This window comes from Rhinolophus sinicus, linkage group LG05 (assembly GCF_036562045.2).
Source record: "Rhinolophus sinicus isolate RSC01 linkage group LG05, ASM3656204v1, whole genome shotgun sequence".
NCBI lineage: Eukaryota > Metazoa > Chordata > Mammalia > Chiroptera > Rhinolophidae > Rhinolophus > Rhinolophus sinicus.
Window position 1 is genome coordinate 33,784,473 of NC_133755.1, and position 27,640 is coordinate 33,812,112.

At 41.0% G+C, this 27,640-nt stretch overlaps 1 protein-coding gene across 1 annotated transcript in view; it reads right to left on the bottom strand.

The window, feature by feature from the left end:
* Window positions 1-27,640, bottom strand: part of FSHR (follicle stimulating hormone receptor) — a 157,434-nt gene that overhangs the window by 13,821 nt on the left and 115,973 nt on the right. Inside the window, exons 5-8 of the mRNA XM_019719102.2 lie at window positions 11,114-11,185; window positions 9,874-9,951; window positions 5,057-5,125; window positions 4,871-4,945 (exon numbers count right to left, since the gene is read on the bottom strand). Of these exons, the coding sequence (XP_019574661.2) occupies window positions 4,871-4,945; window positions 5,057-5,125; window positions 9,874-9,951; window positions 11,114-11,185 (294 nt within the window). The remainder of the gene's footprint in view (window positions 1-4,870; window positions 4,946-5,056; window positions 5,126-9,873; window positions 9,952-11,113; window positions 11,186-27,640) is intronic.

Here is a 27,640-nt window from a genome sequence, read left to right on the forward strand (position 1 = left end):
CACCTGGGACATTGTTAGAGATGCAGGTTCTCAGCCCCACCTGCTGAATCAGAAACTCGGCGCGGGGCATCAGCTCTCTAGGGTTTGTTACCAGCATGCTGGATGATTTTGATGTAGGATTGAATTTAGAAACACTGCTTGAGGACAGTTGGGAACCATTACTACTGAGGGGGCTCATAGCTGAGTCGTACTCTGGGAATTGCCCTGACTTATCCAACATTTGGCTCCTCCCCAGGGACAGCCTGTACTCAGTGACTGTTCACGAAGAAGCCTGGCCCCTTGCCTTAATTCAGTACAACTTCGAAGAGCCATCTTTACTCCACAGCTCCCTGTGGGATCAGCTGAAGCTGCTGTTGCAAATGCATTGCAATTCAACTTCCCGCTTAGTCGGCTTCCATCAAGCACTTCCCAGGAAACCTCCTGCATGCAAATATCCACATACAGCCTCACTTGGGGGGAGGGGAATATGAGCAGCAACCGAGCCGCATCTGCAGTGCACTGAGCAGTCTGTGCTCACTCCTCCTACCACAGCGTCTGGGGTGGGCTAGTCTTCTGCACACACCTAGCCAAGCAGCTCTCAGGTAGCATTTAGCTTGCGGTGGTGCATCACATTGCAGAAATAGGAGGTAGGGTAGGCCATAGAATCCCAGGTCAGCATGTAAAGTCTGGAAAGTCCTCTGTGGACCAATGTGAAAGCCCCGGAAAGGGAAGCTTGATGTTAAGGTGATCAATCTTCTTTCCTCTAAGGGGAGGAGAAGGTGAATAGCAATTTCTACAGGCTGGGTTTTTTGATCAGCATCTTGCACATATATCCTCATGCATTGAGATGAAAAGATGTAGGAATGTATTACCACTTTCTACCCTTTTAGGTCATGGCAAGTACTTTATAATTCCTTTGGATTTTCTGTAAATTTTGTTTTATTCTGGCTAGGTACATTCCTGTGGGAAAAGGGGTGAAAAATGGGCCTGTAACTCGAGGACCCTGCAGAACTGTGTGTGATGGTGACATCCCTCTTCTTTGCGGCATTCGTGGCAGGGCAGCTGGGGAATTCAGGCTTGTGTTTTCTATTAGGCCTTCTGATGGGTTTATTGCGTATATCGTGACTCGGACTGGGATCTGCTTATATAACCACAGGAGACATTATTCTTTGCTGCGTGTTTATGCATATGTCATTTACTGGTGTTCTTTTTTTTATTTTTAAGATTTTTATTAAAATATAGCTAACATATTGTATTACTTTCAGGTATACACCATAGTTATTCAACAGTACCTACCTGGCACTATACAGAGTTATTGCCATATTATTGATTATATTCCCCATGCTAAAGAAGTGATCACCATGATAAGGCCAGCAGTCGTCTGACATTGTACCAGGCTATCACAATATTATTGACTGTATTTCCTATGCTGTATATTACATCCCCATGACTTATTTGTTTTATATCTGGGACTTTGAACCTCTTATTTTTCTGTATCTCCCCCCCCCTTTTAATTTTTCAATTAGAGTTGACATTCAATATTATTTTATATTTGTTTCAGGTGTACAGCATAGTGGTTAGATATTTATATAATTTATGAAGTGATCCCCCTGACTAGTACCCACTTGGCACTGTACATATGAGTGAATGTTTAAATAAAAAAGAAATTATTACAGTAAAAGACTTACTGACATTAATCCTCCTCAAAATACCCCCCTCCCCCTGCTTCCTTGCTTCGAACACACTTATCCCATCGTTCTTGCCACTTTCGGAAGCAGTTCTGGAAGTCCTCTTTCGTGAGTGTCTTTACTTCACCCTCTATCATGACAACGCTCCATGTCACACATCGCTTCTGGTACATGGCGATTTCTGTAAAAAGAAAATCACGGTGTGTCCTCATCCACTGTTTTCACTGGATCTGGTACCTTCTGTCTTCTGGCTCTTCCCCAAAGTCAAAATGACCATGAAAGGAAAACATTTTGAATTGATTCAGGACATTGAGGCAGCCATGTCAGTGCAACTGAAGACACTCACTAAAGAGGACTTCCAGAACTGCTTCAGAAAGTGGCAAGAACGATGGGATAAGTGTGTTCGAAGTGATGCAGAGTGTTTTGAGGGGGGTTAATGGCAATGCGTTTTTACTGTAATAAATTTTTAAAATTTAAACATTCACCATATTGTTTGATCGTATCTCGTGGCTATTACCATATTATTATGTTCCCTGTACTTTACGTCCCCATGACTATTTTGTAATTACCAATTTGTGTTTCTTAATCCCTTCGCCTTTTTCTCCCTTGCCCCAACCCCCCTTCTGTCTATCACTTTGATAGATCTAGTTCCCATCTGACACCATACATAGTTATTACAATATTATTGACTATAAACCATATGCTGTACCCTACATCCCCATGACTACTATATAACAACCAAGTTGTACTTCTTACTCTAATATTTATAAATATCAGACTCCCAGTCTGATATTTAGACTCCCAGTCTATAATTATTTCCCTCTCTATTTTAGTTCATAGCCAATGGCAGAGGGCTTTACTGAAAAACTTTTAGATGTTTGAGCCGACATTTACATATGTTAGGTAACATGAGATGGTGGGAATACATGGAATGTGAGGCAGGAGACCTAGCTTCTGGTCCAAGAGACCAAGTTTCTGGTCCAAGCTCTGTGGGTTACAATGGCAATGTGAACTTTGTCACTTCCCATTTCTAGATCTGGTTTCCTCAGCTTGATAATGAGCTAGTTGGTTATCCTGTCCGAGTTGAACATTCTTGGTAACAGACAGTAGTTAAGGTACTATGACTTAATAGTGTGCTTGGAACAGGTCACGTGTGGAAACCTACCCCGTCACAGGTATGTGCTGCCATAACAGATAAAGATGCCTATTTAGGAACATGCAAAACTCTTCAGACATTTAGCTAAGTGAAATTGACAAACTGCTATTCTGGTGATCGAAGATATCAAAAGCACTTTCTCTAAGTCCATTTGTCTCCTGAGTACTCTAAGAACAGGAAACATTAAGCATTACACGTGTTAAGTACTTTGTCTATTAGAGCACATGGACGGTGCCTGGCACTTTCCATTTGTTATGCCCTTGTCCTTCTCGGTACTTAAGAGCACACATCACGACCTGATAAATTGCATGTTTAGTTATTGTCTGATTCCCCACTATGCGTGTATAAGCTTTCTGTGTGGAGAAACTTTCTTTTGTTTCCTGCATTATATATAGTGAGTAGCACAGGGCTGGTGCTTAAAATCCATCTGTTCAATGAGTGAACACACACACACACACACACACACACACACACACAATATTATTAAACTTCGACCAATATTAGGAAATAGGTATTATTGTTCTTGCCATTTTTTAGGTGAGGAAACCAAAGCTTAGAGAGGTGAAGGAACTGGTTTTTTTTGTTGTTGTTTGTTTCGTTTTTAAATTAAAGTTTATTGGGGAGACAATTGTTAGTAAAGTTAATAGATTTCGGATGTACAATTCTGTATTACCCAGGTAGTCTGCTCTAGTACCTCTGCTTTAATCATGCTCACACTTCCTTTTTGCTTATATTTCCTAACCCAACCTAGGCATACTGGAATAATCTTCGAACTTTTTTTTTTTTTCCCAAGGAGGCAGAATCTCATGTCACAACACACCCTCTATCATCAATAATAACCATTTTAGGAGTTTCTGTTCCACCCTACAGGGTCTAGTTCTACAGATACACAGGTTCTAGCCTGAAGGAGAATATAAGCTTTTTGGTGAAAATAAAAGTGATGTTGATAGATGGTAAGTAGGTGAATAGATAGGTAACCACACATGGTAGCTTATACTGATTACCAAATGAGAGATGCAGATCAGAGCTTCCCAAATGCCTGAACTGACCTGAGGCAGGCTCCATAAGATTCATCTAGTACATCAGTAGATTTATTCATTTGTTCGTCTATTTCTTTGCTCACTGTTTCTTGTTGCATCTGACTCCTTCTGGGTTCCTTTCTTCTTCCTGAAGTACATTTGTCAGTAGTAGGTCTTATTCAATAGGTCTTGGTGTAGGGGGTTTTGCTTAGAGCCCAGGAAAACACAGTTTTGAAAAGCTCTTGCAGATTTGGGTCCCTGCATACAGTAAGGCCGTGGGAGTCATAGGACAAATTCACTGTGGGCTGCGGTTGTCAGGAAGACGTGGGCGTTAGAATGACCCTTGGATGGGTAGGGGCAGATGAGAAGAGAATAGGGGAAAGTCACTTGCGGAGGGAGAGATGGAGATGGGGAAGCAGCAATAGGAGGAGAGGTGCTGGTGCAGGGCTATGAGGCACTGAATGTATCTCAAAATATCTGGAATTGAGGCAAAGAGGATCCAAAAATTAATGTGTATATGTATCTCATTGGGTTGAGGGAAACTCCTGGACATTGAGAGTAAGAAAGGAGAATTATGCTTTCTCTTCCAGAGAAGAGCTATCTAGCAGAGTGTGGTTAAGAGTCTGCACTGAGTCAGACCAGTTTGCTGCTAAATTTGTGCTCTAAAGTTTGCCCCTTGGTTGAGTTAGTTAACATCGCTAGGTAAGCCAGTGTTTCCTTATCTAAAATGGGAATAATAGTAGCTCTTACCACAGAGGTTGTTATTAGGATTAAGTTAGAAAATGCATCTTAAGCTTTTAAAACACTGTCTGGGACTTGCTAAATGTTCGTTAAATGCTGTTGTTATTTTATTGAAAGTTTAGAATGTGGATCAGCCCAAAATTATTCCTATAAGTCTTTGCAGGTGACACAGGTAAAAATTGACCTTAATTGCCAGCCCTTCTTGAAATATTTCTGAATTGGAGAAAGTTGACTTCTAATTTACACGTGCATATCTCTTGCATGTGGTAATGGGGGATGCTACTCACAGAATGACTGGTCCAGAGGCTCCCTGGAAAACATCGTTAGGCAGTTCTTCCAAATTATTATTATCACTTAGATTCCTGAGGATGGAGTTGAGGAAAGAAGAAGGGAAACACAAAGTCACATAAACATTGCTGTTCTACGAGCCATTTCCCTCTAAATAGCCTGGAAGAATAGTCAGGGCTACTTACAGCTCATCTAGTTGGGTTCCATTGAATGCACAGTTGTGTATTTCTTGAATCCCATTCTTACTCAGCCATCTGAAATAAAAGGCCCATTAAAAAACCAATAATGTCACATGCAAACAATCCAGTGTTTCATAATTGGAAGCACTGGGGCAAGGTCAGACAGCACAGGCTAGTGGCATAAATAAAATGCTACCCTTAAGGCTTGGGGACAGGGTTGGGAGGGAGACTGATTTATCACTGTATAACCTTTTGTAATGTTTGAAGTTTGAATTATGTGCCTGTATTACCTATTCAGAGAAATGAATTATATTTAATTTTGAAGAGGCACACTTATGCATAGCAGCCTGTAAAGTCTTTGCACACATCATTCGTGTGCAGAGATGAAGCCATGGGGGGAAGAGATGAAGGCCTTTCTCCTCCTGAAGGACAGAGGTCATACAATTATTGCACAACTGTTTATAAGAGAACATTTTGTATCACCTTTCTCTAAGGACTTAAGTCTCACCCATGCTCCACCACAGCAGCCAGCCTGGCTGTCATCAAAAAGTGATCTAATTAAGCTGTCACACAACTTAAGCATCTCCTGTGACCCACAGGGACCTGGTTATTGGAGGTTTGTGGGGGTGGCTCTGGGTTAAGCTAGAAAGGAAGAGAAATCAATTACAGAGACTGTGGGCTGTGGTAGGGCAAGGTGGCATGAGTGGGCGTGGGAAGAGGCTCTGCGGGTGGTGGGGGCTGGATGTGGAACAGCAATCCTGATTGTGCAAAGAAGGTCAGTGAGTAGGTTTGCCTGGACAGGGGAGCCCAAGAACACCTTGGGACAACAGCTCTGCACTGCTGTGCTACTGGATGGATCTGAAAACAAAAAGAAATCCAAGATTGGGAGAGCTTAGCCTGAAGAGCCACTGACCACCTGCTCTTGATGTGTTGCCGCGTTCTTTTTCCTGTAGGGCTTAGCAGGTTTACAAATAACACGGTTCAAAAGCTGAGCCAGAGAAGATTCTGTGCGCTCAGGACTCTTGTTTCCAGACTGCAATGGGTAGCCAGAAAGCCCTTAAAAATCACAGAACAACTGTGTGATTGTTTTTCTTCCTTCTGAAAACATATTTAGCTAAAAAATCCAGACAGGAGCAAGGTAAATCTTTTACAATATTAGCAACTAATTGGTGGGTTCTGATGGCCAAATAATGGCTATGTAACGTCCCCCCACCCCACCTGCCCTGCACCTTCCCATGGGAAAGCCTGTCCCAGGCACATCCAGCCTCCTGACTTCTTTGTCAGCTGTCCCCAGGTAGTGCGAGTTGCTGGAGCAGCTGCCCCTAACCTGTGGGATGTGGTTCCCTGGGGGTTTGGGATCAAACACAGTGGTCGGCAAACTTTTTCTGTGAAGGGCGACATAGGTACTTTGGGCCAAGAGGCAAAATGGAGGATACTACATAGATATTTTATATAGGAACTTATAAAACAATTTCCACAACATTATTGATGAAATTTAAGATATACTAGTAGTAATTGAGTACAGTTCTTTGGGGCGGCCGGGGGCTGGGGAATGATATAGGTCTACTGTTGAAAACAGTGGAAATTTTTTATTTTTATCAGGAAATAACATTTGGCTTCATTTAGCTTAGATGTTAATGTTCCCCATCATCCCTTGTAGAAGGGAACATGGGCCATAGTTGGCTGACTCTTAACCTAACACAAAGGGTGTGTAAATCTATACAGTTCCATCTGTTTTTCTGTAGAATAGGTTATTTTCTGCACATATATATCCTACAAATAGATGTCACTATGATTAAATCATATACAGACTAATTTAAAAGAATTACTGTATTCAAAGTAGCCCTTTGTCTTCATGGAGTCTCTCAATCAACAAATACGATCAGATGGGGGATGTGGTGGCAATTTTTGATGTCTACAGTGAATCATCACACAAGAAACAAATTATATCCAGAATTCCTATCCTGGGGTTTATGTTAGGCTGTCAGACTCTCGAACTGGCGCAGAGAAGCCAGCATCTGTTTAGTACACTCTCTGTCTCTGGAGAGTGGTAGTGCTGGTTTTCCGACCTGATGGTGATGACAACCTGGGCAGAGTGTCAGCTAAAGGCTAATTAAATCATGGTTTTTCTTCATCTGTTGTGTCCCTAGTATGTTCACTCAGTAGAGGCTCAGGAGGCTCTAGAAGCAGAGTCTGTCCTCAGCCTAAAGAGAAGGTGCTGGGGCGCATGGCCCATTAAAGGGGCAGGTACGTGAGGTGGAAGCCAACTGAGGAAGGGCAGAAACACAGGAAGCGTAATCTCATTGTAATTTTTCTGAATTAGGCCATTATGCTGGTTGGCCATAAGTAGGTGCTTTCTCCATTCAGACCCTCTGGTTGCACAGGCAGGGTGGGGGTGGGGGAAGGCTCAGAGACCTTCACAGGGTAATCCTTTATTGTTCGTTTCTCTCTGAGTCACTAGCCAAGTGTCTGATAATCCTTCATTGTTGGGCTTCTATATGTAAGAACAGGGGCTCAGGATTTTGAAAAATGCCAATGCATAGAAAACGTTTTCAGTCCTCAGTGCCACTCTGCCACACATTTTTTTTTTTTTTTTCTGAGTGCACTTGGATGTCCCTAGTTGGAGGAAGTGCTCCTGCATCCATCTATGTGTAGCACCTAAACTGGGAACATCTGGAGTCTTAAGCTGTGCTGAATATGCATCTTCTGATTCTATTATTTGAAGATTACGAGCCATCCCAGGTTTTGTTCTCACAAATGTGATTTTATCCTGTAGAGGCATGTCTGAAGACTTGACTTAAGGACGCTATCCTTTTTAGGAGAGTATGTTCTAAATCCTGGGGAACACAGTGTTCGTGAACAGGAGTCAGTGAAGAGCAGTTATGATCTGTAAATTTCTTTGGTAGGTTTGGGTTTGCAAGGCTCCATCATAAATTCTCCTTTCCTTAGCTTCTCTGCCTCCCCTTGGAGAGAGGTAAGACCAGAAGGTCAGATGTCTTACTGTACGTCAGTGTGCAAAGCTGTGAGAATGACATTAACACACTCCTACTTCATTATATCTTTTCTATAAAAGTATTCTGTTGACAAACACACTATAACAGTCACTAAATTTGAATCACTGTTTAAAAACAATATGTGTGTTTAGAGCAAGATTTAAAGAAGTGCAAATATGCAGATACGGATGATTACATTTATCACTAATCTCCCTCTATGATGGAGCCCAGGAATCCTTTCACTGTGGTGTTTGTGTTATCCCCACTGGGCCTACATTACCTAGGTACTCACTCGTTTCCAAAAGCTCCTTTTATATAGTTTTTCTTTTTTTTTCACCTTTATGGCCTTGATGGTTCTGTTGCCTCTGCTTGCCCTTTGCCGATGCTCCAGCAAATCTCATTCATCTCTTAAAGCCCAACCTCCTTCCTCAGCCTTCTTTTCCTCATGTTTAACTCTTCCTTTGTCCTCACATCACGGGCCAGTCAGAATAAATTATCCCATTTTTACTTGTAGAATAATTGCTTTTATTTTGTACATATTTTATTCTATTTGTATTTTAGTTAATTTCTTTTGGTTTCCCATTTGCCATCCTACCCACACCCCTGCCGATCCATCCAGGACACACGCACACAAATTCCCAATGTCATGAACATACTAAGTGAAGGGATTGGTATTACTCACCTATAATTTTTGTCCTAATACTATGTACTCTGAATACATGCCTTTGATTTTATTTTTTCCTTCATACATTCAGTTCTTCTGCTAGTTTCTCTGGAACCTTTTCCTTTGTTTTCTGTAATTAATTTACATCAAATACTGTGCTTAGCTTTTTTCTTCAATATGTCTTCATTTCTTCTCTCTCTCTCTCTCTCTGTCTCTGTCTCTGTCTCTGTCTCTGTCTCTGTCTCTCTCTCTCTCCCTTCTCCCTTCTCCCTCTTCTTCCTCTCTCCTTCTTTTCTTCCCTCTCTCCCTGTACAGCTTGGTCTCTGAATCATATTACTGCTTTGAAGAGGACAAAAATTCTTTTCAGACTAGAACTTACCTTTTGTACATATTGACCTATTCAACACACACACATTTTTTAGAAAACACAACAGTTTGTGAAATAGAACAATAACATGCTTTCCTTACAGATGTAATTGCAATTACCAGTTCCCCAAATGTCATTCTGTTCACTTAATGTCCAAGGGTCCCACAAGCACTTGGTAGCCCCTAGTACCCTATTTCTTGGCCATCTTGGGAAGTGGATAAACTGCCATACAGGCTACAGACCCAAAAGATTACAGGATAGTTCATTAATGACACAGAGTGCATTAAAAACTTTTCCAAAAGTCAGAGGGAATAACTCAAGCTCATTAAAAAACGTGACTGTTCCAAGAAAATGAGAAGTCATCATCTGCTCAGCATGGGGCTGAACAGGAGCTGCTTGGCATAGTTATGAGGGAATATCCATATCTTCCTGGATTCAGCCTCCTTCCTGTCTTTTTCTCTGGGCAACAAAAGGCTTGCCAGGCAATAACTAGCTTTATTGATGCATGAGTTATTCTGTCCTTCGGAACAGATGTTGCATCACAGGAGACCATCATTCAAAGAGCAATTTTAAATACTTGAATCACACCACAGAATCATAAATTATTAACATGACTCCATGTTGTGATTCTGAAATGTAAAGATGGGAAATGAGAGAAAAATACAGAACCAGAGAGAAATTTAAATGGTGAAATGCCAAAGTGATCCAAACGAAAAAAGGAGCATGCCATGATGAGAAAGATGATGACATGAAAAACCAAATGTTACTCCACTGGGGTGTTTTTTCTCTCTTTACTTACAGAATCATACTTTCAAAACTCAGCCCCACGAAAGAATTTCTTTCAACTGTGTGGAGGTTTATATTGTCTTGGATGTCTCTAGAGGAAAGTACAGACAGATTAGATATTCATGTCAGCTTCACTGAAGTAACCTTCTCACATTCAGTTTACTTGGCGTGATGTGGTCTTTAGCTGAGGTAATGTTTGAATAGTTATTGTTGTGGAGGATGATGAGTTCAAAGTTTGGGAAATAAATAACATCTCACTTATCTTTAGTATATCAGTTATTAACAGTAGAATTATACACAAGCGATATCTTCCCTCTGAAAGTTAGCTTAGCTAATTGCACTGTGTTAAGGTTCTGACATACTCATTTATTACTGGTGTCTGCTCAATATGACAAAGACTCAAGCTGACTTTTCCTCTCCATACAGAACTTCTCCATTCACTTTAATGGCCCTTCTTCTTCCTCCTGCCTCAATCCCCCTCTTATAGCTAGTTTCCTTCCTTTTGTTCTCCTTGGGTCACATAAAAATTTTATCATTGATTTTTCTCTTTCTGAATAAAAGGACAGAGAAAGTCTCATTTTTCTGTTGTGTCCCTCGTCCTCCCCTCAAGATTCCCTGTTGGGTATAATCTCACATATAAAGGTAGAAGTAGTAAACTGCTTGCAACAATTTGGGGATATTATCTGTCTTTCTGTGTCCCTCCCAATTTCCATTCTTCCCCCTCACCTTCCTTAGCTCGTCAGGCCCATCCCTACCATTTCCTTTTGGGTCTGTCCAGATTCTTACCGTTTCACTATTGAGAATAAACTTACCATTATACCTTGTGTTTTCTCCTTCTCTTTCACAATAGCGATGTCTTGGGAAAAAGTAAATACATTAGGCCACTGACAGTGTGTGAATTTGTTTGTCAGATGGTTTCTTTATGCCTAGGGCAGCATGAGAATTCTCGAGGGAAGAGGAGAGGATGGTGGAAGATGGGAGTTGCAGGGGAAGGGTATGTAAGGCACTAAATAGTGAAGAGAGGCGAGGCTCCATGACACCTGTCTCATTGAGGAGCCTGATGACTTCCTCCATCCTGAGATTAGCTGCCCTTTAGGTTAAACCAAGGACACTGCTGTTGTCCTTCCTATCTGTGCTCTCCCAGAACAACATTTTTGAAAGATGTAGACTAAACAATGCATATTACAGGCTCAAGGCTTTTGGGCAAGACGGCTACTGAGTACAGCGTTGGTAACGTTCAAGGGAAGACTTACAGTAAAACCTTTTGGAGAGAGTGAATCTTGTGAACTGTTGGCAAGTGCTTAATACCTGTGTTGGATATTAACCTAGAGAAAGACAAAATGAGAATGAGGTAAAAATAAAGCTGGCTAGTTTAACAATTGCTAAAGTATAAACTTTCCAAATTTAAAATATGAATTTTGAGCTCTGAGAAAAACCTACCAGAAAATCCCATAATATACCTGAATCATGCATATGTTTTCAATTTTAAGGCTCTAACTAGGGTCTATGTAGTAAGCTATTGATTCCTTAGAGAAAAGAAATTTGCCCTTCCGGCCCAAAAGAGTTAGTATCCTGCAATGTGAACTTTTTTTTTTTTTCTCCAAGATTGAGCAGTTAAATATGATCCAAATGCAATTTGCAACCAGATAACAAAATTTTCTAAATCATTCTTTTTTCTAACCTCTTCATACTTTTTGGAGAATTGCCCCTTCCCCATTTCAAATGATTCTGTTGAGATTAGAGCATGAGATCCATGCCCTGTCACCCCAGAGGAAGCATGTGACCTAAGCTGGGCCAGTCACACTCTCTTCTGGGAAAAGGTTGGAGTTTGGTTAGAGCTGAGTCCACTGATGCCATCATGCTTAAGAGATGGTCCATAAATTTCTACAGCTGAAATTTCCAGTACTCTGCTGGATCCTTCCCAAGGCCTGCTTGTCTTGGCTTGGGTTCCCCGGAAAGCAGAGCCTAAGATGGGAGTTGGCCTGTAGGTAGTATATGTTTGATAATATGAGTTAGAGAGTTTAGGAGAGGGGGAATGAAATGGGAGGGAGGACAGATAATGAAAGGATGAGGTATTAAGTTGGCCACACGTACTGGTGATTGGTACGTAATGCTAAGGACTTGATTTAGGACATTTTCAAAGTGGGTCTCAGAACTGTTACTCTGAAAAGGGGCATTTATCCATTGAATACTATTTTCTGTTGGTCAAATGTGTCCCCATGGTACTAACTCTTCACTTCTGCTTTGCACACTTGTGAGTACCCAGTGAATTCCTGCTGGACACCTCTAAGAGTAGTATTGAAAAATCCCCAGGATAGGAAATGAGTGGTATACAAGGCCAAGTTAGGTGCTGTCTGGTTACACCTGCATTAGCTGGTTGAAATTTGGGTGGAACTGGCTGCCACAGTAGTGGTGAAGAAAGTGGCACATGAGAGCTGCCTGACATACTGTTCTTGAGCATTTCCCTCACTCTTGTGAGTTACTCAGCATCTTCCCAATATGTTCCCATTTACTATTTCTGTGTGTGGTTGACCAAGACCAGAGTTGGTTGTGATTGCTTGTAGTTTAAAGAACTTTCACTGGCACACTCATCATTGTGAAGGATTATGTATCCTTTTGGGTTTATGATTTTAGAGTAGCCTTTGGTGTCTTGTTCTTTGCTTTTATATTCAGGGAGTCAGGGAATTCTGCCTATGGGTTCTGTGTAATGTAATGGTTCTCAATTCTTTTTTTCTATTGATTCCAAATTATCCACATAGAACCCATCTTTGTCAATGCTTTGTTTGCTTAAGTACTTCAACTGCCCTTGAGATGTCACCCTTTGTTTTTTATTTGGGGGAAGGAGCTATTAACACACTTTTTTTGAGGGCTTGTTGTGTTATTTATTTTTAAAATTTTACACATAGAAAAATTAACTCTATTTGATGTAGAGATCTGAGTTAAGACAAACACATACAGCTGTGTAGCCACCAGGACACTGAAAATACAGAATGGTTCCATTACTCTCCAAACTACATTGTGTTGCTTCTTTGTAGTTAACCTTTCCTTTTACCGCCTATCTGTAGCAACAACTGGTCAGTTTCTGTTCCTATAATTTTGCCTTTTCCAAGATGTCTTATCAGTGCAATCATATATTACGCAACTTTTTGAACCTGGCTTCTTTCACACAGTATGATGCACTTGAGATTCTTCCATGTTCTTGTGTGTTTCAGTAGTTCATTGTTTTTATTGATAAATAGTATTCCTTTGTATGACTGTGCCACAGTTTATTCATTCACCAGTTGAAGGACCCACAGGTTGTTTCCAGTTTTTGTGATTATAGAAAAAAGCTGCCTTAAACATTTTTGTACTGAGAGAGAGAGAGAGAGAGAGAGAGAGAGAGAGAGAGAGAGAAAGAGAGAGAAGACATTTTTATTTCTCTTGGGTAAATACCTGTAAATGGGATTTCTGGGTAGTATGGTAAGTGTATGTTTAAGTTTATTTGAGTGTGCCAAATTATTTTCCTAAGTGGATACATTTTGCATTTCCACCAGCAATGTATGAGAGTTCTAGTTGCTCTACATCCTTTGGTTATGTTAAAAAACATTCTTTGAATATAAAAGTAATACACATTTATTGTGGGTTTTATGTAAAATGTGGAAACATCTACAGAAGAAAGTAAAAACCATATCTAGTTTTACTTCCCAGAGAGATCTTCTGTTAATCTTTGGAATTTGAAGTGTCATCCAGAACACATAGCTTTCATGGTTTCTCTCCATCACCTCTGAGATGCTACTCATTGCCAACAGAAACATTGCCATGACTGAATATCTACTAGCTTGACAGTCCTATTCCACATTTGTTACTTAATCATATCCAGCTTTCTATATTTTAGGTCTCTTCTCATGGGTCTATACAATATTCCCTTAATAAGACAGCAAAGCAAGAACCATACTTAATATTTTCTGACAATCTATACTGCTGTGTGCAGATTTGGAATGCAGTATATATTCTTAATATATTGGGTTAATTGCTTGATGTTTCTAAAACATTTTTTGTTTCTGTCACCAAGAATGTATCAAAATGCATATTTAGTTAATTTATTTAGTTAACAGTCAGGTATCACTTCTATTTGGAGTCGTTAATCTTAAACAGAGGCGGGGAGGTCTAGAGGCCAGGGATCGGGAGAACCAACATGCCAACTCTGGCATAAACTAGACACAGGCTATAGCATATCTTTAGACTGGAAAGGATGTGGAGTGGGCGTATATCAAGGTAGACATTGTATCAGACACCTCAGTGCCCTGCCTCACATCCTGTTGGTCCATCTTTTACTTTAGCTGTTACTGTCTTTTACTCTAGTAACCAGCTACATACAGATTTAACTTGGCAGACCCCAGCCTCAGCTATACTGGTGTCTCTCATTTTCTGTTCTGGACTTCTCTGCCACTTGTGAGTGGGACATTTACAGGAATCTGCTCAACCATTCTGAGGCATGTGCAAGGTGGGAAGTTCAAGGGAGTTAGCTCTCCATAGGGCAACTCTTGATTAGTGGTGCAGTCCTCTCATCCCTTGGGTGAGCAATTCTGAATATATTCTAAATGACACCTTAGAAGGGAAACAACATGATTGAACCCCAATTTACTGGTGGTGATCAGCTGGTAATACATTCTTGACATAGATTTCCATCTTTCCTTGTTCTCTTCCTCTTAGTCATCCAACCTCTTTCTTTGGGCTTGGGTGTAAAAATAAACTAATTGTATTTAGTCCTTGCTCAGACATATTTTGGAGAACCTAGGCTAAGACAGATACCAACTTGCACTGAATTTCACATTTTACATAGATTCACTAATGGTTGTTATCTCCTTTTACTCCAAATCTGTCTCCAGTTGCAGCCCAGCTCTGTTTCTCTTCCTTCTTTTACAGTAAAGTTTCTAGAAAGAGTTGTCTGCATATACTATCTTCATTTTCTCATATCCCTTTTGTCTTCAACCTCTGCCTATTTGTTTTCATCCTTTATCTCTCCACCAAAACTACTTTTGTCATGCCCAGAATTCACCAACCCATAACTAATAAATCTAATGAACAATTTAAATTCTCATTTTTAAAGATCTTTCAGGAGAATTCAGTGTTCTTTGCCAGTCTCTCTCTTCTATTAGTTTTTGTGGTATTGCATTTTTCTCTTATTCCTCCTCTTTCTCTGTTACTCTTTTTAAGTTTGTTTGTTGTTGTTATGGTTGTTGACTCCCCCTCCTCTATGTACTCTGAGCCTTTTGCCTTTTTTTCCCCCCTATAGTCTTGCTATGGAGATCTCTTTTCCCACAGCTTTAAGTACTATCAATATGGTGACAACTCTGACCTCTCTGGACTGTCTCTAAAGTTTACTTCACACACCCTTCTGAATGTCTCATTAACACAACATTTTTAACATAACATAACAGTCATTTAACATAACATAACAACATAACATAACATAACATGTCTAAACCTATTCCCCCCATTACTTCTAATATACTGCTCCTCCTCAACATTTCCTCATAAATAGCACTCTCATCTATCAATTATTTGTTAAAAATGTGACAGTTAAACTTGGCTGCTTTGCCTTCTCTCCCCAACATCCAATCCATCTCACAGTCCTCTTAAATTCCACTTCAAAATATTTCTTGTTTCCATACAGTTTCTTTTCTCTCTACTGACACCATTCTAGAACAAGACCCCATTGTCTTTCCTCTAGATTTCTGCAATAGTCTCCTGCTTTCCGCACATTTAATATTCTCATTTTCAAATCCATTCTCCATACAGCACACAGAGCATTCTTTTAAAAAAAAAAAGTAAATCGGATTGGTTTAGTGTTCTGCTTTTCTTTAGTTCTGTCCCATAAGAAAATTTATGCTCCCTACTGCCTACTCATGCACCTTCATCTCATGCCATTCCCCCAACACACTTCACTAGTGGCTTTCCCTCAGTTCCTCAGATACACTGAGCTCTTCCTTAGTGAAGAACTTCCTTAGAGAAGAACATAGCATTGGCACATGCTCTGTTTGGAAGGCTCATCATACACTCCTCACTTGACCAACATCAATTCACACTTCAGGGTTCAGTTGCAAATGTAATTTCTTTTGAGAAAAGCTTCCTGACTGCCAATCTAAAGTAACGTCCCTGTGATGCCCAGTATAATCATATCCTTTTCAGCACTTTTGATTTTTAGCACTCATCAAATTCTGAACTAGACATTATTTTGTGTGTACTTATTTATTCAATGTCTGTCTCTTCAATCAGATTGAGAATGGTATGAGGGCAGAAATCATGTTTTTCCTGAAAACTCAATGGTGGCACAGAAGTTGGCACATATAATGTGTTTTGTATTTATCAGGTTAGGCAATGTGCTATGTGCTGTCAAGAGGTGAGCAAAAACAAGGAATCATTCACTACCTGTGTTAATCACACCTAAGAATTTATATAATTGGAGGGAAGAGTTCGTGATTGTCAATGAGAAAGGTACACGTATACTATTTAATATCAATAGCACGAGCTTCCAAAATCACTATACTTAAATGGGATATCAACGTCGACATATGCACTTTGAAATCATTGGCCTTTATAGGAAAGAAAACACATAGCAAAAATGGCTAAAATTATTCCAGTAGTGCTGAGTTTAAGACACTTTAAAAGATCTAGTGACTATGTAGTGAGATGGGTTATTGGTGATAACTCTATACCTGAGACTCTCCCAAACCCCAAGATAACTCAGGAAATGGAGTTCAGATGAACTCTTAGGTTTCAATTCATTTTTCCCGTTTGATCAATAAAGTCATGTCTAATGGAGGGTAGAAGTGGGTAAGTAGGTGATCCGCTAGGAGCTCTGTGTCTGAGTGGGTTTGCTTTAGTCAAATGACTGCTGCAAAATTATTTTGATTCACCCAACTGCTGTTTATTTTAAAAAATAGTGAAGGCCTGAGGGTAAAATGTCAGCAAATTTAAGTTCTGTGAATGAATCATCTAGAGAAAAGTAACTGGCTCATGGTTCTCCCCTCTCAACAGCCAGTTCCACATTTTAAAAAAAAATTATTAATTTATTTAAGTGTGTTTTTCCAGGACCCATTAGCTCCAAGTCAAGTAGTTGTTTCAATCTAGTTGTGGGAGGCACAGCTCACAGTGGCCCATGTGGGGATCGAACCGGCAACCTTGTTGTTAAGAGCACTGCGCTCTAACCAACTGAGCTAACCGGCCGCCCCAGTTGCACATTTTGAGCAGGTGTTGACACCGTTCATGCCTGACTGTTCCTGATCTTTTGGTTACAATAATGAAAATGGGCACCTCTCCTATCAGGATAAACTGAGGTTGCTTCAGTGGCGGGAAGCCAGTCCCACTAAGTCCTGCCACCTAACAAGATAATACACTTGCTTTTCATGAATGGGTGATCTCAGAGCTCCAAAGGTCATTGTCCTCAAGATTGTTAGTGCTTTCACTAATCTTCAAGAGTTCTGGTGGGTTATTATTATTTTTTAAGTTAACAGTGTGTGTGTGCTTACTTGTGTGGCACTGGACTCTATGCCTTTCTTCATACAACCTCCATCCTATCCAAAAGTACACCAAGGACTGTGGGGAGATTGCAAGTAAATTGAGGAGTTAAGACTAATACAGGTGAAATACTCAGCCTGGTCTAGTGCTAAACTGTATGTTACTCACTGTGAATGTCTTAAGAATTCAGAGAAGGGGGAAGCAATGTAGGTTGGAATAGTCATGGAGAACTTGTAGGAAGTAGAGCTAACCAGATTTCTGAGAGAGCTTACTGGCCTGAACTAGAGCAGTGAATGTGTGTATCTGGACCACAGGAGGGATATGGGAGGTGGGGCACAGAGGGAGGTAGAACTGAAAGGGAAGAAGGAGGCAGTTTCTCAAGAACCTTTAAAACTAGGTAGAGAAGTGTACACTTGATTGGTAAGTGATTGGAAGCCATTTTCAGGTGCTGAAAGGGGAAGTAAGACTGGGGACTCCCTGAGCAGACGTAGCCCATATCCTCACCATCCCATACCCCTGGGACTTCGTATTAGTGGTCAGGACAAATGAATAGGTGGTTACTGAGAATCTACTACATAACCCATTGGACTGAGAAAGGTCAGGAAGTATAAGACATCCCTCTCCATCACATATGCTAACCAAGAATGTAATCCTATTCTGCCCCAAATCCACCATGGCAGGAAGTGATCAACTGTGAGACTGCAAACCAGCTCTCTTTTAGTCTGTGAAGTGAGGAAGAAACGTAGTTAATGTCATGGTCTGGATGGTCCATTGAAATGTTTTGGCAAATTTGATTTAGGGAGGGGATGCTTCCAGTTGTGTGTCTAGATTAAGGGGTCTATCATTTTTTGCCAAAGCATATTTCCTAGAGGCCAAGGCTCAGAGTTTAAACTTGAACTTCTTTTTCTATCTTCTATTGGTTTCCCACGATATATTAGGTTGGTGCAAAAGTTATTGTGGTTTACAAGGTTAAAAATGATTGCAAAAACTGCAATAACTTTTGCACCAACCTAATAGAATTTGTGTTTAATGTCTTTCTCTTAATTTTTTTTTTTACATTTTTAGTCTTATAGATAAAATGCACTCCTTCCTCCTAGCCACTAAGGGAGAAGTTAGTTATCCAGTGATGAAAAGGAAGAAGAGTGGACTACACTAATTAATATATTTGAAAAGATGTTTTACCTTATGACACTCACTGATATTGAGATTTCTGTTAACTACAGATCTTTATGGACTGGGAATTTACATCTCTACATGCACCATTATAAGAGATGCAAACATAACTTTTCTGAATCAATCAATACAAATTTGGTTAGGTGTAGAATCACACAGTCTTGGAGTTAGATGAGAGTGTCTAAGAAGCTACGGTACACCAAACAGGGACTTAAATTTAAGATTAGGGACCCTGGATTTGAATGCCTTCCTTCTCACTAGCTGATTGATACTGAGCAGTTCACTTACCTTTTCAGAGCCTCAGTTTCTCTTTCTGTAACATGATTTTGTGTAAGGAATTACATGAGGCAATAGGAGAACCTCGATTCCTGCCTCCTCAGTCTCAGGCCTTCACCACTAGAACTATTTAACTCATATTCAGCTCAAATTTCCCTTACTCTCCATGGAAACCAGACTCCTTAGCAATCAGGTGGAATTTAAGGAGCCCAAGGGTGGGATGTTGAATAGCTCAGCCCTATTAGCCTGGCTGCAGATTCTGTTTTGACCTAATATTCTGGTTTAACAGTTGGGCTCTGGTCCGATTCTTGTGGCATGCAGCATAGCTTCAAAACTAGCAGCTCTGGTGCTAGAGGAGTTCAAGTCCTGACTATACCACTTTTTAAGACGTATGGCCTGAAAGGGTTAGTTGAAGTCTCTAAGACTCAGATTCTTTATCTTCCAGGGAAATGATAAGATTTGCTTTGCAGGAAACCTTAGCACGATATCCAGGCCCTGTTACTAGTCATGCCCCAGCCTTGTATTTCACTTGCCATAACTGAGTCCCGGCCTGATATCCATGTTCCCCTAGGACCACGTCTTGCTTTCACCCACTTCTCTTGGGTACTTAAATACTGTTCCCGTGTTGAGCTCTCTGTTATCCCTGTGGGACCTCCATGATGCCTCAGTGGACTGGTTTGTTATCTGCCCAAGGCTCCTTGTGCCTTGTTGGAACCATTGGAAGCCATAGCTAAATTTCCCAGATTCTTGCTGTTCCCTTTCTCCAATTTCTTCCTGCTCCATTTCTCTAATTTCCTCCTGCTGCTTCTGATAAACCTGCCTGGGTCAGCCTTCTTGCCTGTCTGATTCTGTTTAGTCTCTGAGTCCTGATCATCTTATCACCTAGAGGTTTGTTGGTCATCTCAAGGGAAATCACTACAAACGATTAATAAAATTGAAGATGATTTACACATGTTTTACAAAAATACAAATTTGTTGACTTTTTCTGTAAAGACAAATGGCTGTCAAATAAGGCTACGAAGCAGATATTTTCAAATTAGACACATTTGATTTGTCTCTTTAAGGGAAAGTTGATGTATTAATAATGAGGAGAAATACAACAGCATTTGAAAGAAATCTATGCTATAGATAGCATTTGGAAAACAGGGATGGAAATGGTTCATTTATTTCTGAAAATGATACCTGTGATTATTTATGCAAATTCTCATAGTGCATATTTTAAAACCAAGGAAATACAACTTTCTAATCCATTTAAGTTATTTTACTGGGTTTTGAATACTTTCATTAGAAATATAAAAATGCAACATCTTATAGGTTTTTGTTAAGAACATTTGATTGACGCTAGGGAAGAAAATAAACTAGGTAAATTTCATAAAACTACTTGCATAAAAATATAGGATTGAATGCTAAGTGTGATGACTCAAGGAGTACAGCTAATAGGCTTGTCTTCATTGGATCTATTTATTTTTGTGAAGTTTTGTCCTCAGCTTTGACAGCCATTGAAATCTAGTATTGACATAACCTGTGAATTGCTTTCTTCATGTTAAATTGAGGATTAACAAATAATGAAGCACATCCCATGACATTGCTTCCTCAAAATATTGTTATTATGGTATATTTAGTGAGAGCAAAATAGGCTCTTTGTGCCATATAAAACGGTATGTAGGACAAGATGTAACTGTAAATGCATAGTAATAATTCATTTTTATCTCATGCTTTAAAATAGTATTTTTGTGTATATTTTGTAATGCACACATTGGTACTATCATTGTATGTGTATTTACCATATAAATAAATACACTTATTTTGGGACGTATGTTCAAAATATTTTTTTCTTATGGGCATGAGCAATCAATACCATATTGTCCAACAGGTACAATATTTTGCTTTTGAACAGAAGCCTGAGATTCTGAAGGGCTGCCAGGTGGAAACAGTAATAGATTTGTACTGCGCTTCTCTGGAAGGTAGGTATAAGATTAATAATAATAATGGTCAACATTGATTGAACACTTCCTTTGCACCAGGCACCGCACCAAGCACTTAACATTGATTATTTTATTTATTACTCTCCTCTACCTTAGGAGACAGGTGTCATTACCATCCTCATATTAGAGTGGAGGGGGCTCAGCTGAGACAGGTCCAGTAACTTTCACAAGGCCACGCATAATGAGGGAAGAACTAGAGGTTGAATCCACTCTTTTCTGACTCTGAAGTTTGTGTCTAACCATAATGACTGATTCTCATTCGTTATGAAATTTGCCCAATGGAGGAATGGATTGTAACACTAAGCACTTGGTTCCCTACATCTGGAAATGTGTCTAACTGTGTGGAAGGGTTTCTTCATGAGGGGTGTGATACTGTGATTTTATAGTAAGAAATGTATGTTTGGTCTTTGTCCCCCTTCCTGGCACAGAACTTCCAGGTTAGTAAACATGTGGAGATTTGGGGAGAGTGGCGTGCTTAGAGGGGGCATGGAAGCTCTGAACCCTTTCCTCATCCTTTGCTCTATGCATCTCTTCTCTCTGTCTTTCCCTGAGTTATAGCCTTTTGTAAGCCAGTAATCTAGTAAGCAAGATGTTTCTCTGAGTTCTGTGAGTTGCTGTAGCAAATTAACTGAAACCAAGGCGGGGTCATTGGAACCTCCAATCTTTAGCCGGTTAGTGAGAAGTACAGATAAGAACCTGGACTTGAAATTGGTGTCTGAAGGGTAGGCAATCTTATAGGCCTAAGCCTTTAATCTGGGGGATCTGATGCTATGTCCAGGTATATAGAATCAGAGTTGAATTGTAGGACACCAGCTGGTATCTGAGAATTGCTTGAATATATAGGGGGAAAACCCATCTGTTGGAATTGGGTGTAGAATTGGAGGGGGCGGGGGGTCAAGCTACATGACCTCTAAAATGCCTTCCTACTTAGAAACTTTGAGCATTTCTCTAGCAACACCACTTCTAGATGATATAAATGCTTCATTTACAAATGAAAGGATGCAATGTTAAATAAGTTTTGGAAATGCTAGATTAATATGATTAAGCAGTTCTTTCTGCAAGATTCTCAGAACCTTGCCATGATATTATTCATTGTAAATGTCCGAGATTAGAAAATAGTGTGCTGGCTTTCCCCAAACACACTGACTTTGAATTCCTCCTTTATTGCAGAGTATCTCCTGGGTTTGGTGTTCCCTAGTTCAACCTTGAAAGCCCAACTAGAAGCTAAAATACTTATGCTGATTTATGCTATTTCTCTGAAAATGCTGTTACTCTTTAGGACATGGTTGGCAAACTCTCTCTTAGGCAGAGTATTCTATTAGTTGGCACCCTCTGTTCCTCTACCACAGTATAAATCAGAAAGTCTACTGTACAGAAAAACAGAACCACATTGGGGAAGGGCATGCTTTGTCAAGTGAACTGTGGTTCAATTTCCACTGGCCTCTTCAGCCATTTTAGGCTGAATATGAGTTAAATAGTTTTAGTGGTGAAGGCCTGAGACTGAGGAGGCAGGAATCAAGGTTCTCTTACTGCCTCATGTAATTCCTTACACAAAATCATGTTACAGAAAGAGAAACTGAGGCTCTGAAAAGGCTTAAGTGAACTGCTCAGTATCAATCAGCTAGTGAGAAGGAAGGCACTCAAATCCAGGGTCCCTAATCTTAAATTTAAGTCCCTGTTTGGTGTACCATAGCTTCTTAGACACACTCTCGTCTAACTCCAAGACTGTGATTCTACACGTAACCAAATTTGTATTGATTGATTCAGAAAAGTTATGTTCGCATCTTTTATAATGGTGCATGTAGAGATGTAAATTCCCAGTCCATAAAGATCTATAGTTAACAGAAATCTCAATATCAGTGAGTGTCATAAGGTAAAACGTCTTTTCAAATATATTAATTAAGTGTAGTCCACTCTTCTTCCTTTTCATCATTGGATAACTAACTTCTCCCCAAGTGGCTAGGAGGAAGGAGTGCATTTTATCTATAAGACTAAAAATGTAATTAAAAATGTAAAAAAAAAATTAAGAGAAAGACATTAAGCACAAATTCTATTAGGTTGGTGCAAAAGTTATTGCAGTTTTTGCAATCATTTTTAACCTTGTAAACCGCAATAACTTTTGCACCAACCTAATATGTCACGGGAAACCAATAGAAGATAGAAAAAGAAGTTCAAGTTCAAGTTTAAATTCTGAGCCTTGGCCTCTAGGAAATATGCTTTGGCAAAAAATGATAGACCCCTTATTCTAGACACGCAACTGGCAGCAACCCCTCCCTAAATCAAATTTGCCTAAAGCATTTCAATGGACCATCCAGACCATGACTTACACAAGTTTAAGCCAAGTGAAAACGCTTTCTAAATTAGGATTCCTGTTACCCACCCCTGGATCAACCAGCAATGCCTCATACAAGGAGCAGTGCTTCCACTTGTTTGCTCTCTTGAACTTGGAAAGTGTTACCACATTCTGTCTCATCTTCTCCCTTCCTTACAACCTTTTAAAGGAGACGTGTCCACTCTTTTTCTCTCCACCTTACTTGAGGCCCAGAGAAGCCTGGTTACTTGCTTATCAGTTCTCACAAGCCAGACCAGGGCTGGCAGCTGGGTGTGTGGCTCTCCTATAAAGACAACTGTTCCTTGTGTCTTGCCCAGTGAGTCTGTGTCCTGGTGGCACCTGTAATTTGGCCCTTTGTGCAGAGAGACTGCTGGGTGAGCATTGTGAGAGAGGTCATCTTATTTCTTCTTTGCATGTCCCCCAAACATCCCGCTCCCTTTTCCTGGCACTGCTATCTTTGAATCCCAAACTGGGGAGGGAGGAGCTCATCGCCTCTTGAACTAGACATTATGTGTGGGGTGTTTGCTGAGGGTGAGCTCATGATTACACTGCAGCAGAACATTTGTGTAATATCTGCAGGAGATGAAAATATTCTTCCTTAGGACGTCTGTCACTTCAGTGTTCACACTCTGTAACGCCCCAAGATATTTCTTTGAAAACAGCAGCTGCTTCCCTTCCACTACTCAAATAGAAGGTTCAAACCCAGGCCCACATTTTCATGAAGGGCCTACTGTGTGTGCACCCTGTGCTCTGCGGGGGTGGGGAGGGCTCAGAGATGAATTGGACATAGTCTTTGCTCTGGATTAGAGGTCAGTGGAGTTAGGTGACATCTCCTGCCATGTCATTGCTCCCCAGTCCTGAACCAGTTGATCTGGCTGACTGGGGTGTCCCCTGGACTGCATTCCTTCTGTAGCTGTGCTCCTGGGGGAGACAGAATCCTCCCAGATGGACGAGCCAAGAGCCCGGCAGCAGTGGGGCCAATCTGCTGGAACATGCCTGTGTTCACATAACACACATTGGGCAGGATAAAGGAGATGAGATGAATGAAGGCAGCAAGGGGAAAATGGGTCTCTCGTCAAATATGACAGTGAGCTGAGTATGGGGTGCATGACAGGGCTGGATAATAGCCCGGATCCTCTAAAGGAAAAACAACAACAAAACAACAACAAAGAATAGTTGAACCCCTTTTTTGTGCCATGCCCTGGGGATGTAACCGTGAAGAAAACCTGGTCCCCACTCTGGAGTGGCACAGAATTTGGCAACTAGAGTTTACTGGGGCGACATCTTCCCTCCTCTCCTTGCCCTGCCTGCCTCTGCTGCCCACCACACTGCCCAGCCTCCTGTGGCCCATCTCTGCCCAGGGCCTACAGATAGTTCCAGGGTTAGCTGTAATCTCTTAATGTGTGGCCTCTCCCAGGGATAATTGCAAATCTAAAAGGATCTGTAAGGACAAAAATACCCTTTAAACCTCCTAACGCTGAGGCTGTAGTTGTGGAAAAAGAACCAACAGTTTCTTTTCCACAGGGGGTATGGCGGGGGGTGGGCTGGAGCTTCACCTGATGCCCCTTCATAGTCTGGCTACTTAGCCACCTCTCCCCCGGTCTGTGACTGAGGCAGGCCTGACCAGGGATGTGTCCCTCCCAGGCCAGCTCCAATGACTGCTGGGTGCTCCTGCTGTGGAAGCCTCACCTCCACATCTAGCACCTCTCAGGCTCTGCTGAGGCTGGCTGTACTCATCGAGAGGGACTTATGTGGCAGGAATGCATCCTATCACTTTCCTTTAGCTCCAGGAGTGGAGCTGCTGTGCTTAGAGTAATTTACAGCTGGTTTAAGTTTTTTAATGCAATGGCAGGATCTCAGCATTGAAAGCATCTGCTTGAACGCAGTGGAGGAGGAGCCTGATCTGGGAAATAAAGTGGTCTCCAAGGTGCTGGATCTTCCTGTCTTGCGGCCGGACTTTCTCCTTACATATAAGGCCCTTTATGCTGGGTCTGAATATGCTGAACTCAGGACAGGCAGTGACACTGGGAGCCCCAGATTCAGGAAGTCTACAGTTGGGCACCAAGTTCTTGGGGGCTAGGAGAGATCTTAGGGGGTTAGAGTCCATTTCCCTCATCTGACTAGCCTGTTGAAGCATATTCTGTTACTTCCATTTTGCAGGGGAAGAAACGGAGACTTAAAGGGATTCATCCATTGTGGCCTGGAGTGATACTGGCAATGAGGACGAAATCGGGTGGGCCTCACACAGCCAATCTGAGACTCCTTTTTCTCAGAGCCCTCTCTAGACTTGTCCTTACATCTGATTTCTGTTGATGAGAAAGACCACATTTCAAAATTAATGAAATGAGGATACACCTATGTTATAAGAAGGTGTATCCTGTGAAAGTATAATTCAGAGACTCTAAGAGGGTAGAGTAGATGGTTACCTATATGGTATTTGAGTGGATCCTGTAGGGAATGTTCCTTCTCTTTCAGAGCCCCCATCCCTGGACATGTGTCATTATCAGTTCTTGAATGTAGCATTGCCTTTTTCAGGCTCCTCTTTTAAAAATGCAGATTTCCCTGGAAAGAAGAATATCAAGACCGGGACATATTGATGTGGCTTGATCGGTCAAATAATTATCTCGCTGATAGCAAAGACCAGGGCTTCTTGCAGGAGAAAGCACACTGAGTAGGTTAGAGGAACAGGAGAAGAGGTTAGCGGCACAACAATGTCACCCTCTTAAAGATTAGGCCTTTAGAGAAGAGGACGTCTGGCCTTCCTGGAGCTGACATGCTCAGGCTAAAATCTCATCCTGAACGTCAGTGTTCCAGAAGGAAAATCTGGCCATATTTTCCTAGAGTTGACAATGTCAGGCAGAGTTGGCCGTGCTAGACAGATTACTGATAAAATAAGCAATTGAATAATTTCCATTGTGCCAAAACATGCTTGTAGTCATGACAACATCCTTAGATACTTAACAACACTGACAGCCAAGGAGATGGTTAATAATTTTTTTCCGCAATAATCACAGTCCCTATGTGAGGTGACTTCTAGCCCAGACTGAATTCTTGATGAGTGCTGTCTGCAGGATGATTCTGTGTGGGAGGCACTGGGGCGAGAGAGGCTTTGGGGGTTACTAGAGGTGTGTGGACAAAAATCACTGCAATCACTTGGGTCAATGTCTGGCCTAGTGGTAGATCATATACCAGTGATTGGTTTTGTTGGAATGTGACCCCCATTACCTTCCTATTCCTCCAGGTGCTATCATTACTGTACTCCTGGATTAGGGCAGTTGCCTTCTAGCAGGACTCCCTTGAGTATGTCTGTACTTTGCTGGTGGTCAAGCCACAATCCAAGTCATTGTTATCGTGTCACTCTTCTGCTCTAGAATCTCTTACAGCTCAGTGTTTCCTACTGGGTTAGGGCTGAAGTCCCTTGCCTGAATTTTTTCCCCAGTCTTATCATATCCAATCCATCCAATTATAGTCACATTTCTTTCTTTCCAGCATATACCTTCTTTTTAGTTGGGACTCAGTTCTCCCCATCCTCTGCCTACTCCACTATGGTCCTTTCACATTCTTTACATTTACTCACGTCTTAATTTCACGGAAAATTCCTTCTTTGCTGTCTTTTCAAATTTTATTCATCTTTCAGACTGCAGGTAAGTTCATTTTACCCCCAAGAAGCTTTCCCTGATGAATCCAGCCCAAGGCATTGGGTCAATACTTTCATCTATGACCAGTGCCACACGACTCTGCAGAAGTGCTATTATTTTCATGAATTAACGGTTAATTGTCTTTTCTCCCCAAAGACTGAGCTCCTTGAGACTTATCTATTGATGTGTCCCATATCTTTCACAAGGCCCTCCATCCTTTCTCAATCATCCTTCTAAAACATCACTCTCTGCTTCCTTTGCTTTATTTTTCTTTATGCTATTTTCACCACCTGACATTGTCCAATATGGTTTGTCCCCTGAACTAGAGTATAAGCTCCATCAAGGCAGAGGCTTCATCTGTCTTGTAATCTTTTGTATACTCAACAGCTACAACAAAGCCCAGGATGTAGTATGACCTCAGTAAATGATTGACCAAATGAATGAGTTTGTATTCATTGGCCAGCTCACACCCAACGTGATGGAGAAATGGGGAGGCACCCATCCTTTCCACCATGCACATGGCTGCCATAATGTCTAACAATGAATTCTAGTGTGGATCTTTTCCCAGCCACCATAGAAAGCCAAACATTGGTGAGTACCCAAAGAACCAGAGGAATACAATCTATAGACGCTGCACATTGCTGTCAGCAGAGCTCTGTAACCAGGGACTGCAAGCAAGGCCAGCTTACTTCTATGAAATGCATGTACTTTTACAGTCCTGCCTACTCGTTGCGTTACTGTGAGGCTCAAATGCAATGGAGTATGATACAAAGCATTAAATTGTAAATCAACAAAAAAATGGGAAGCATTAGCCTACCAGCTGGCAGTGTGAAGAACTAAAATTGATTTTGATGGAGATGGCAAGGAAGATTGTGG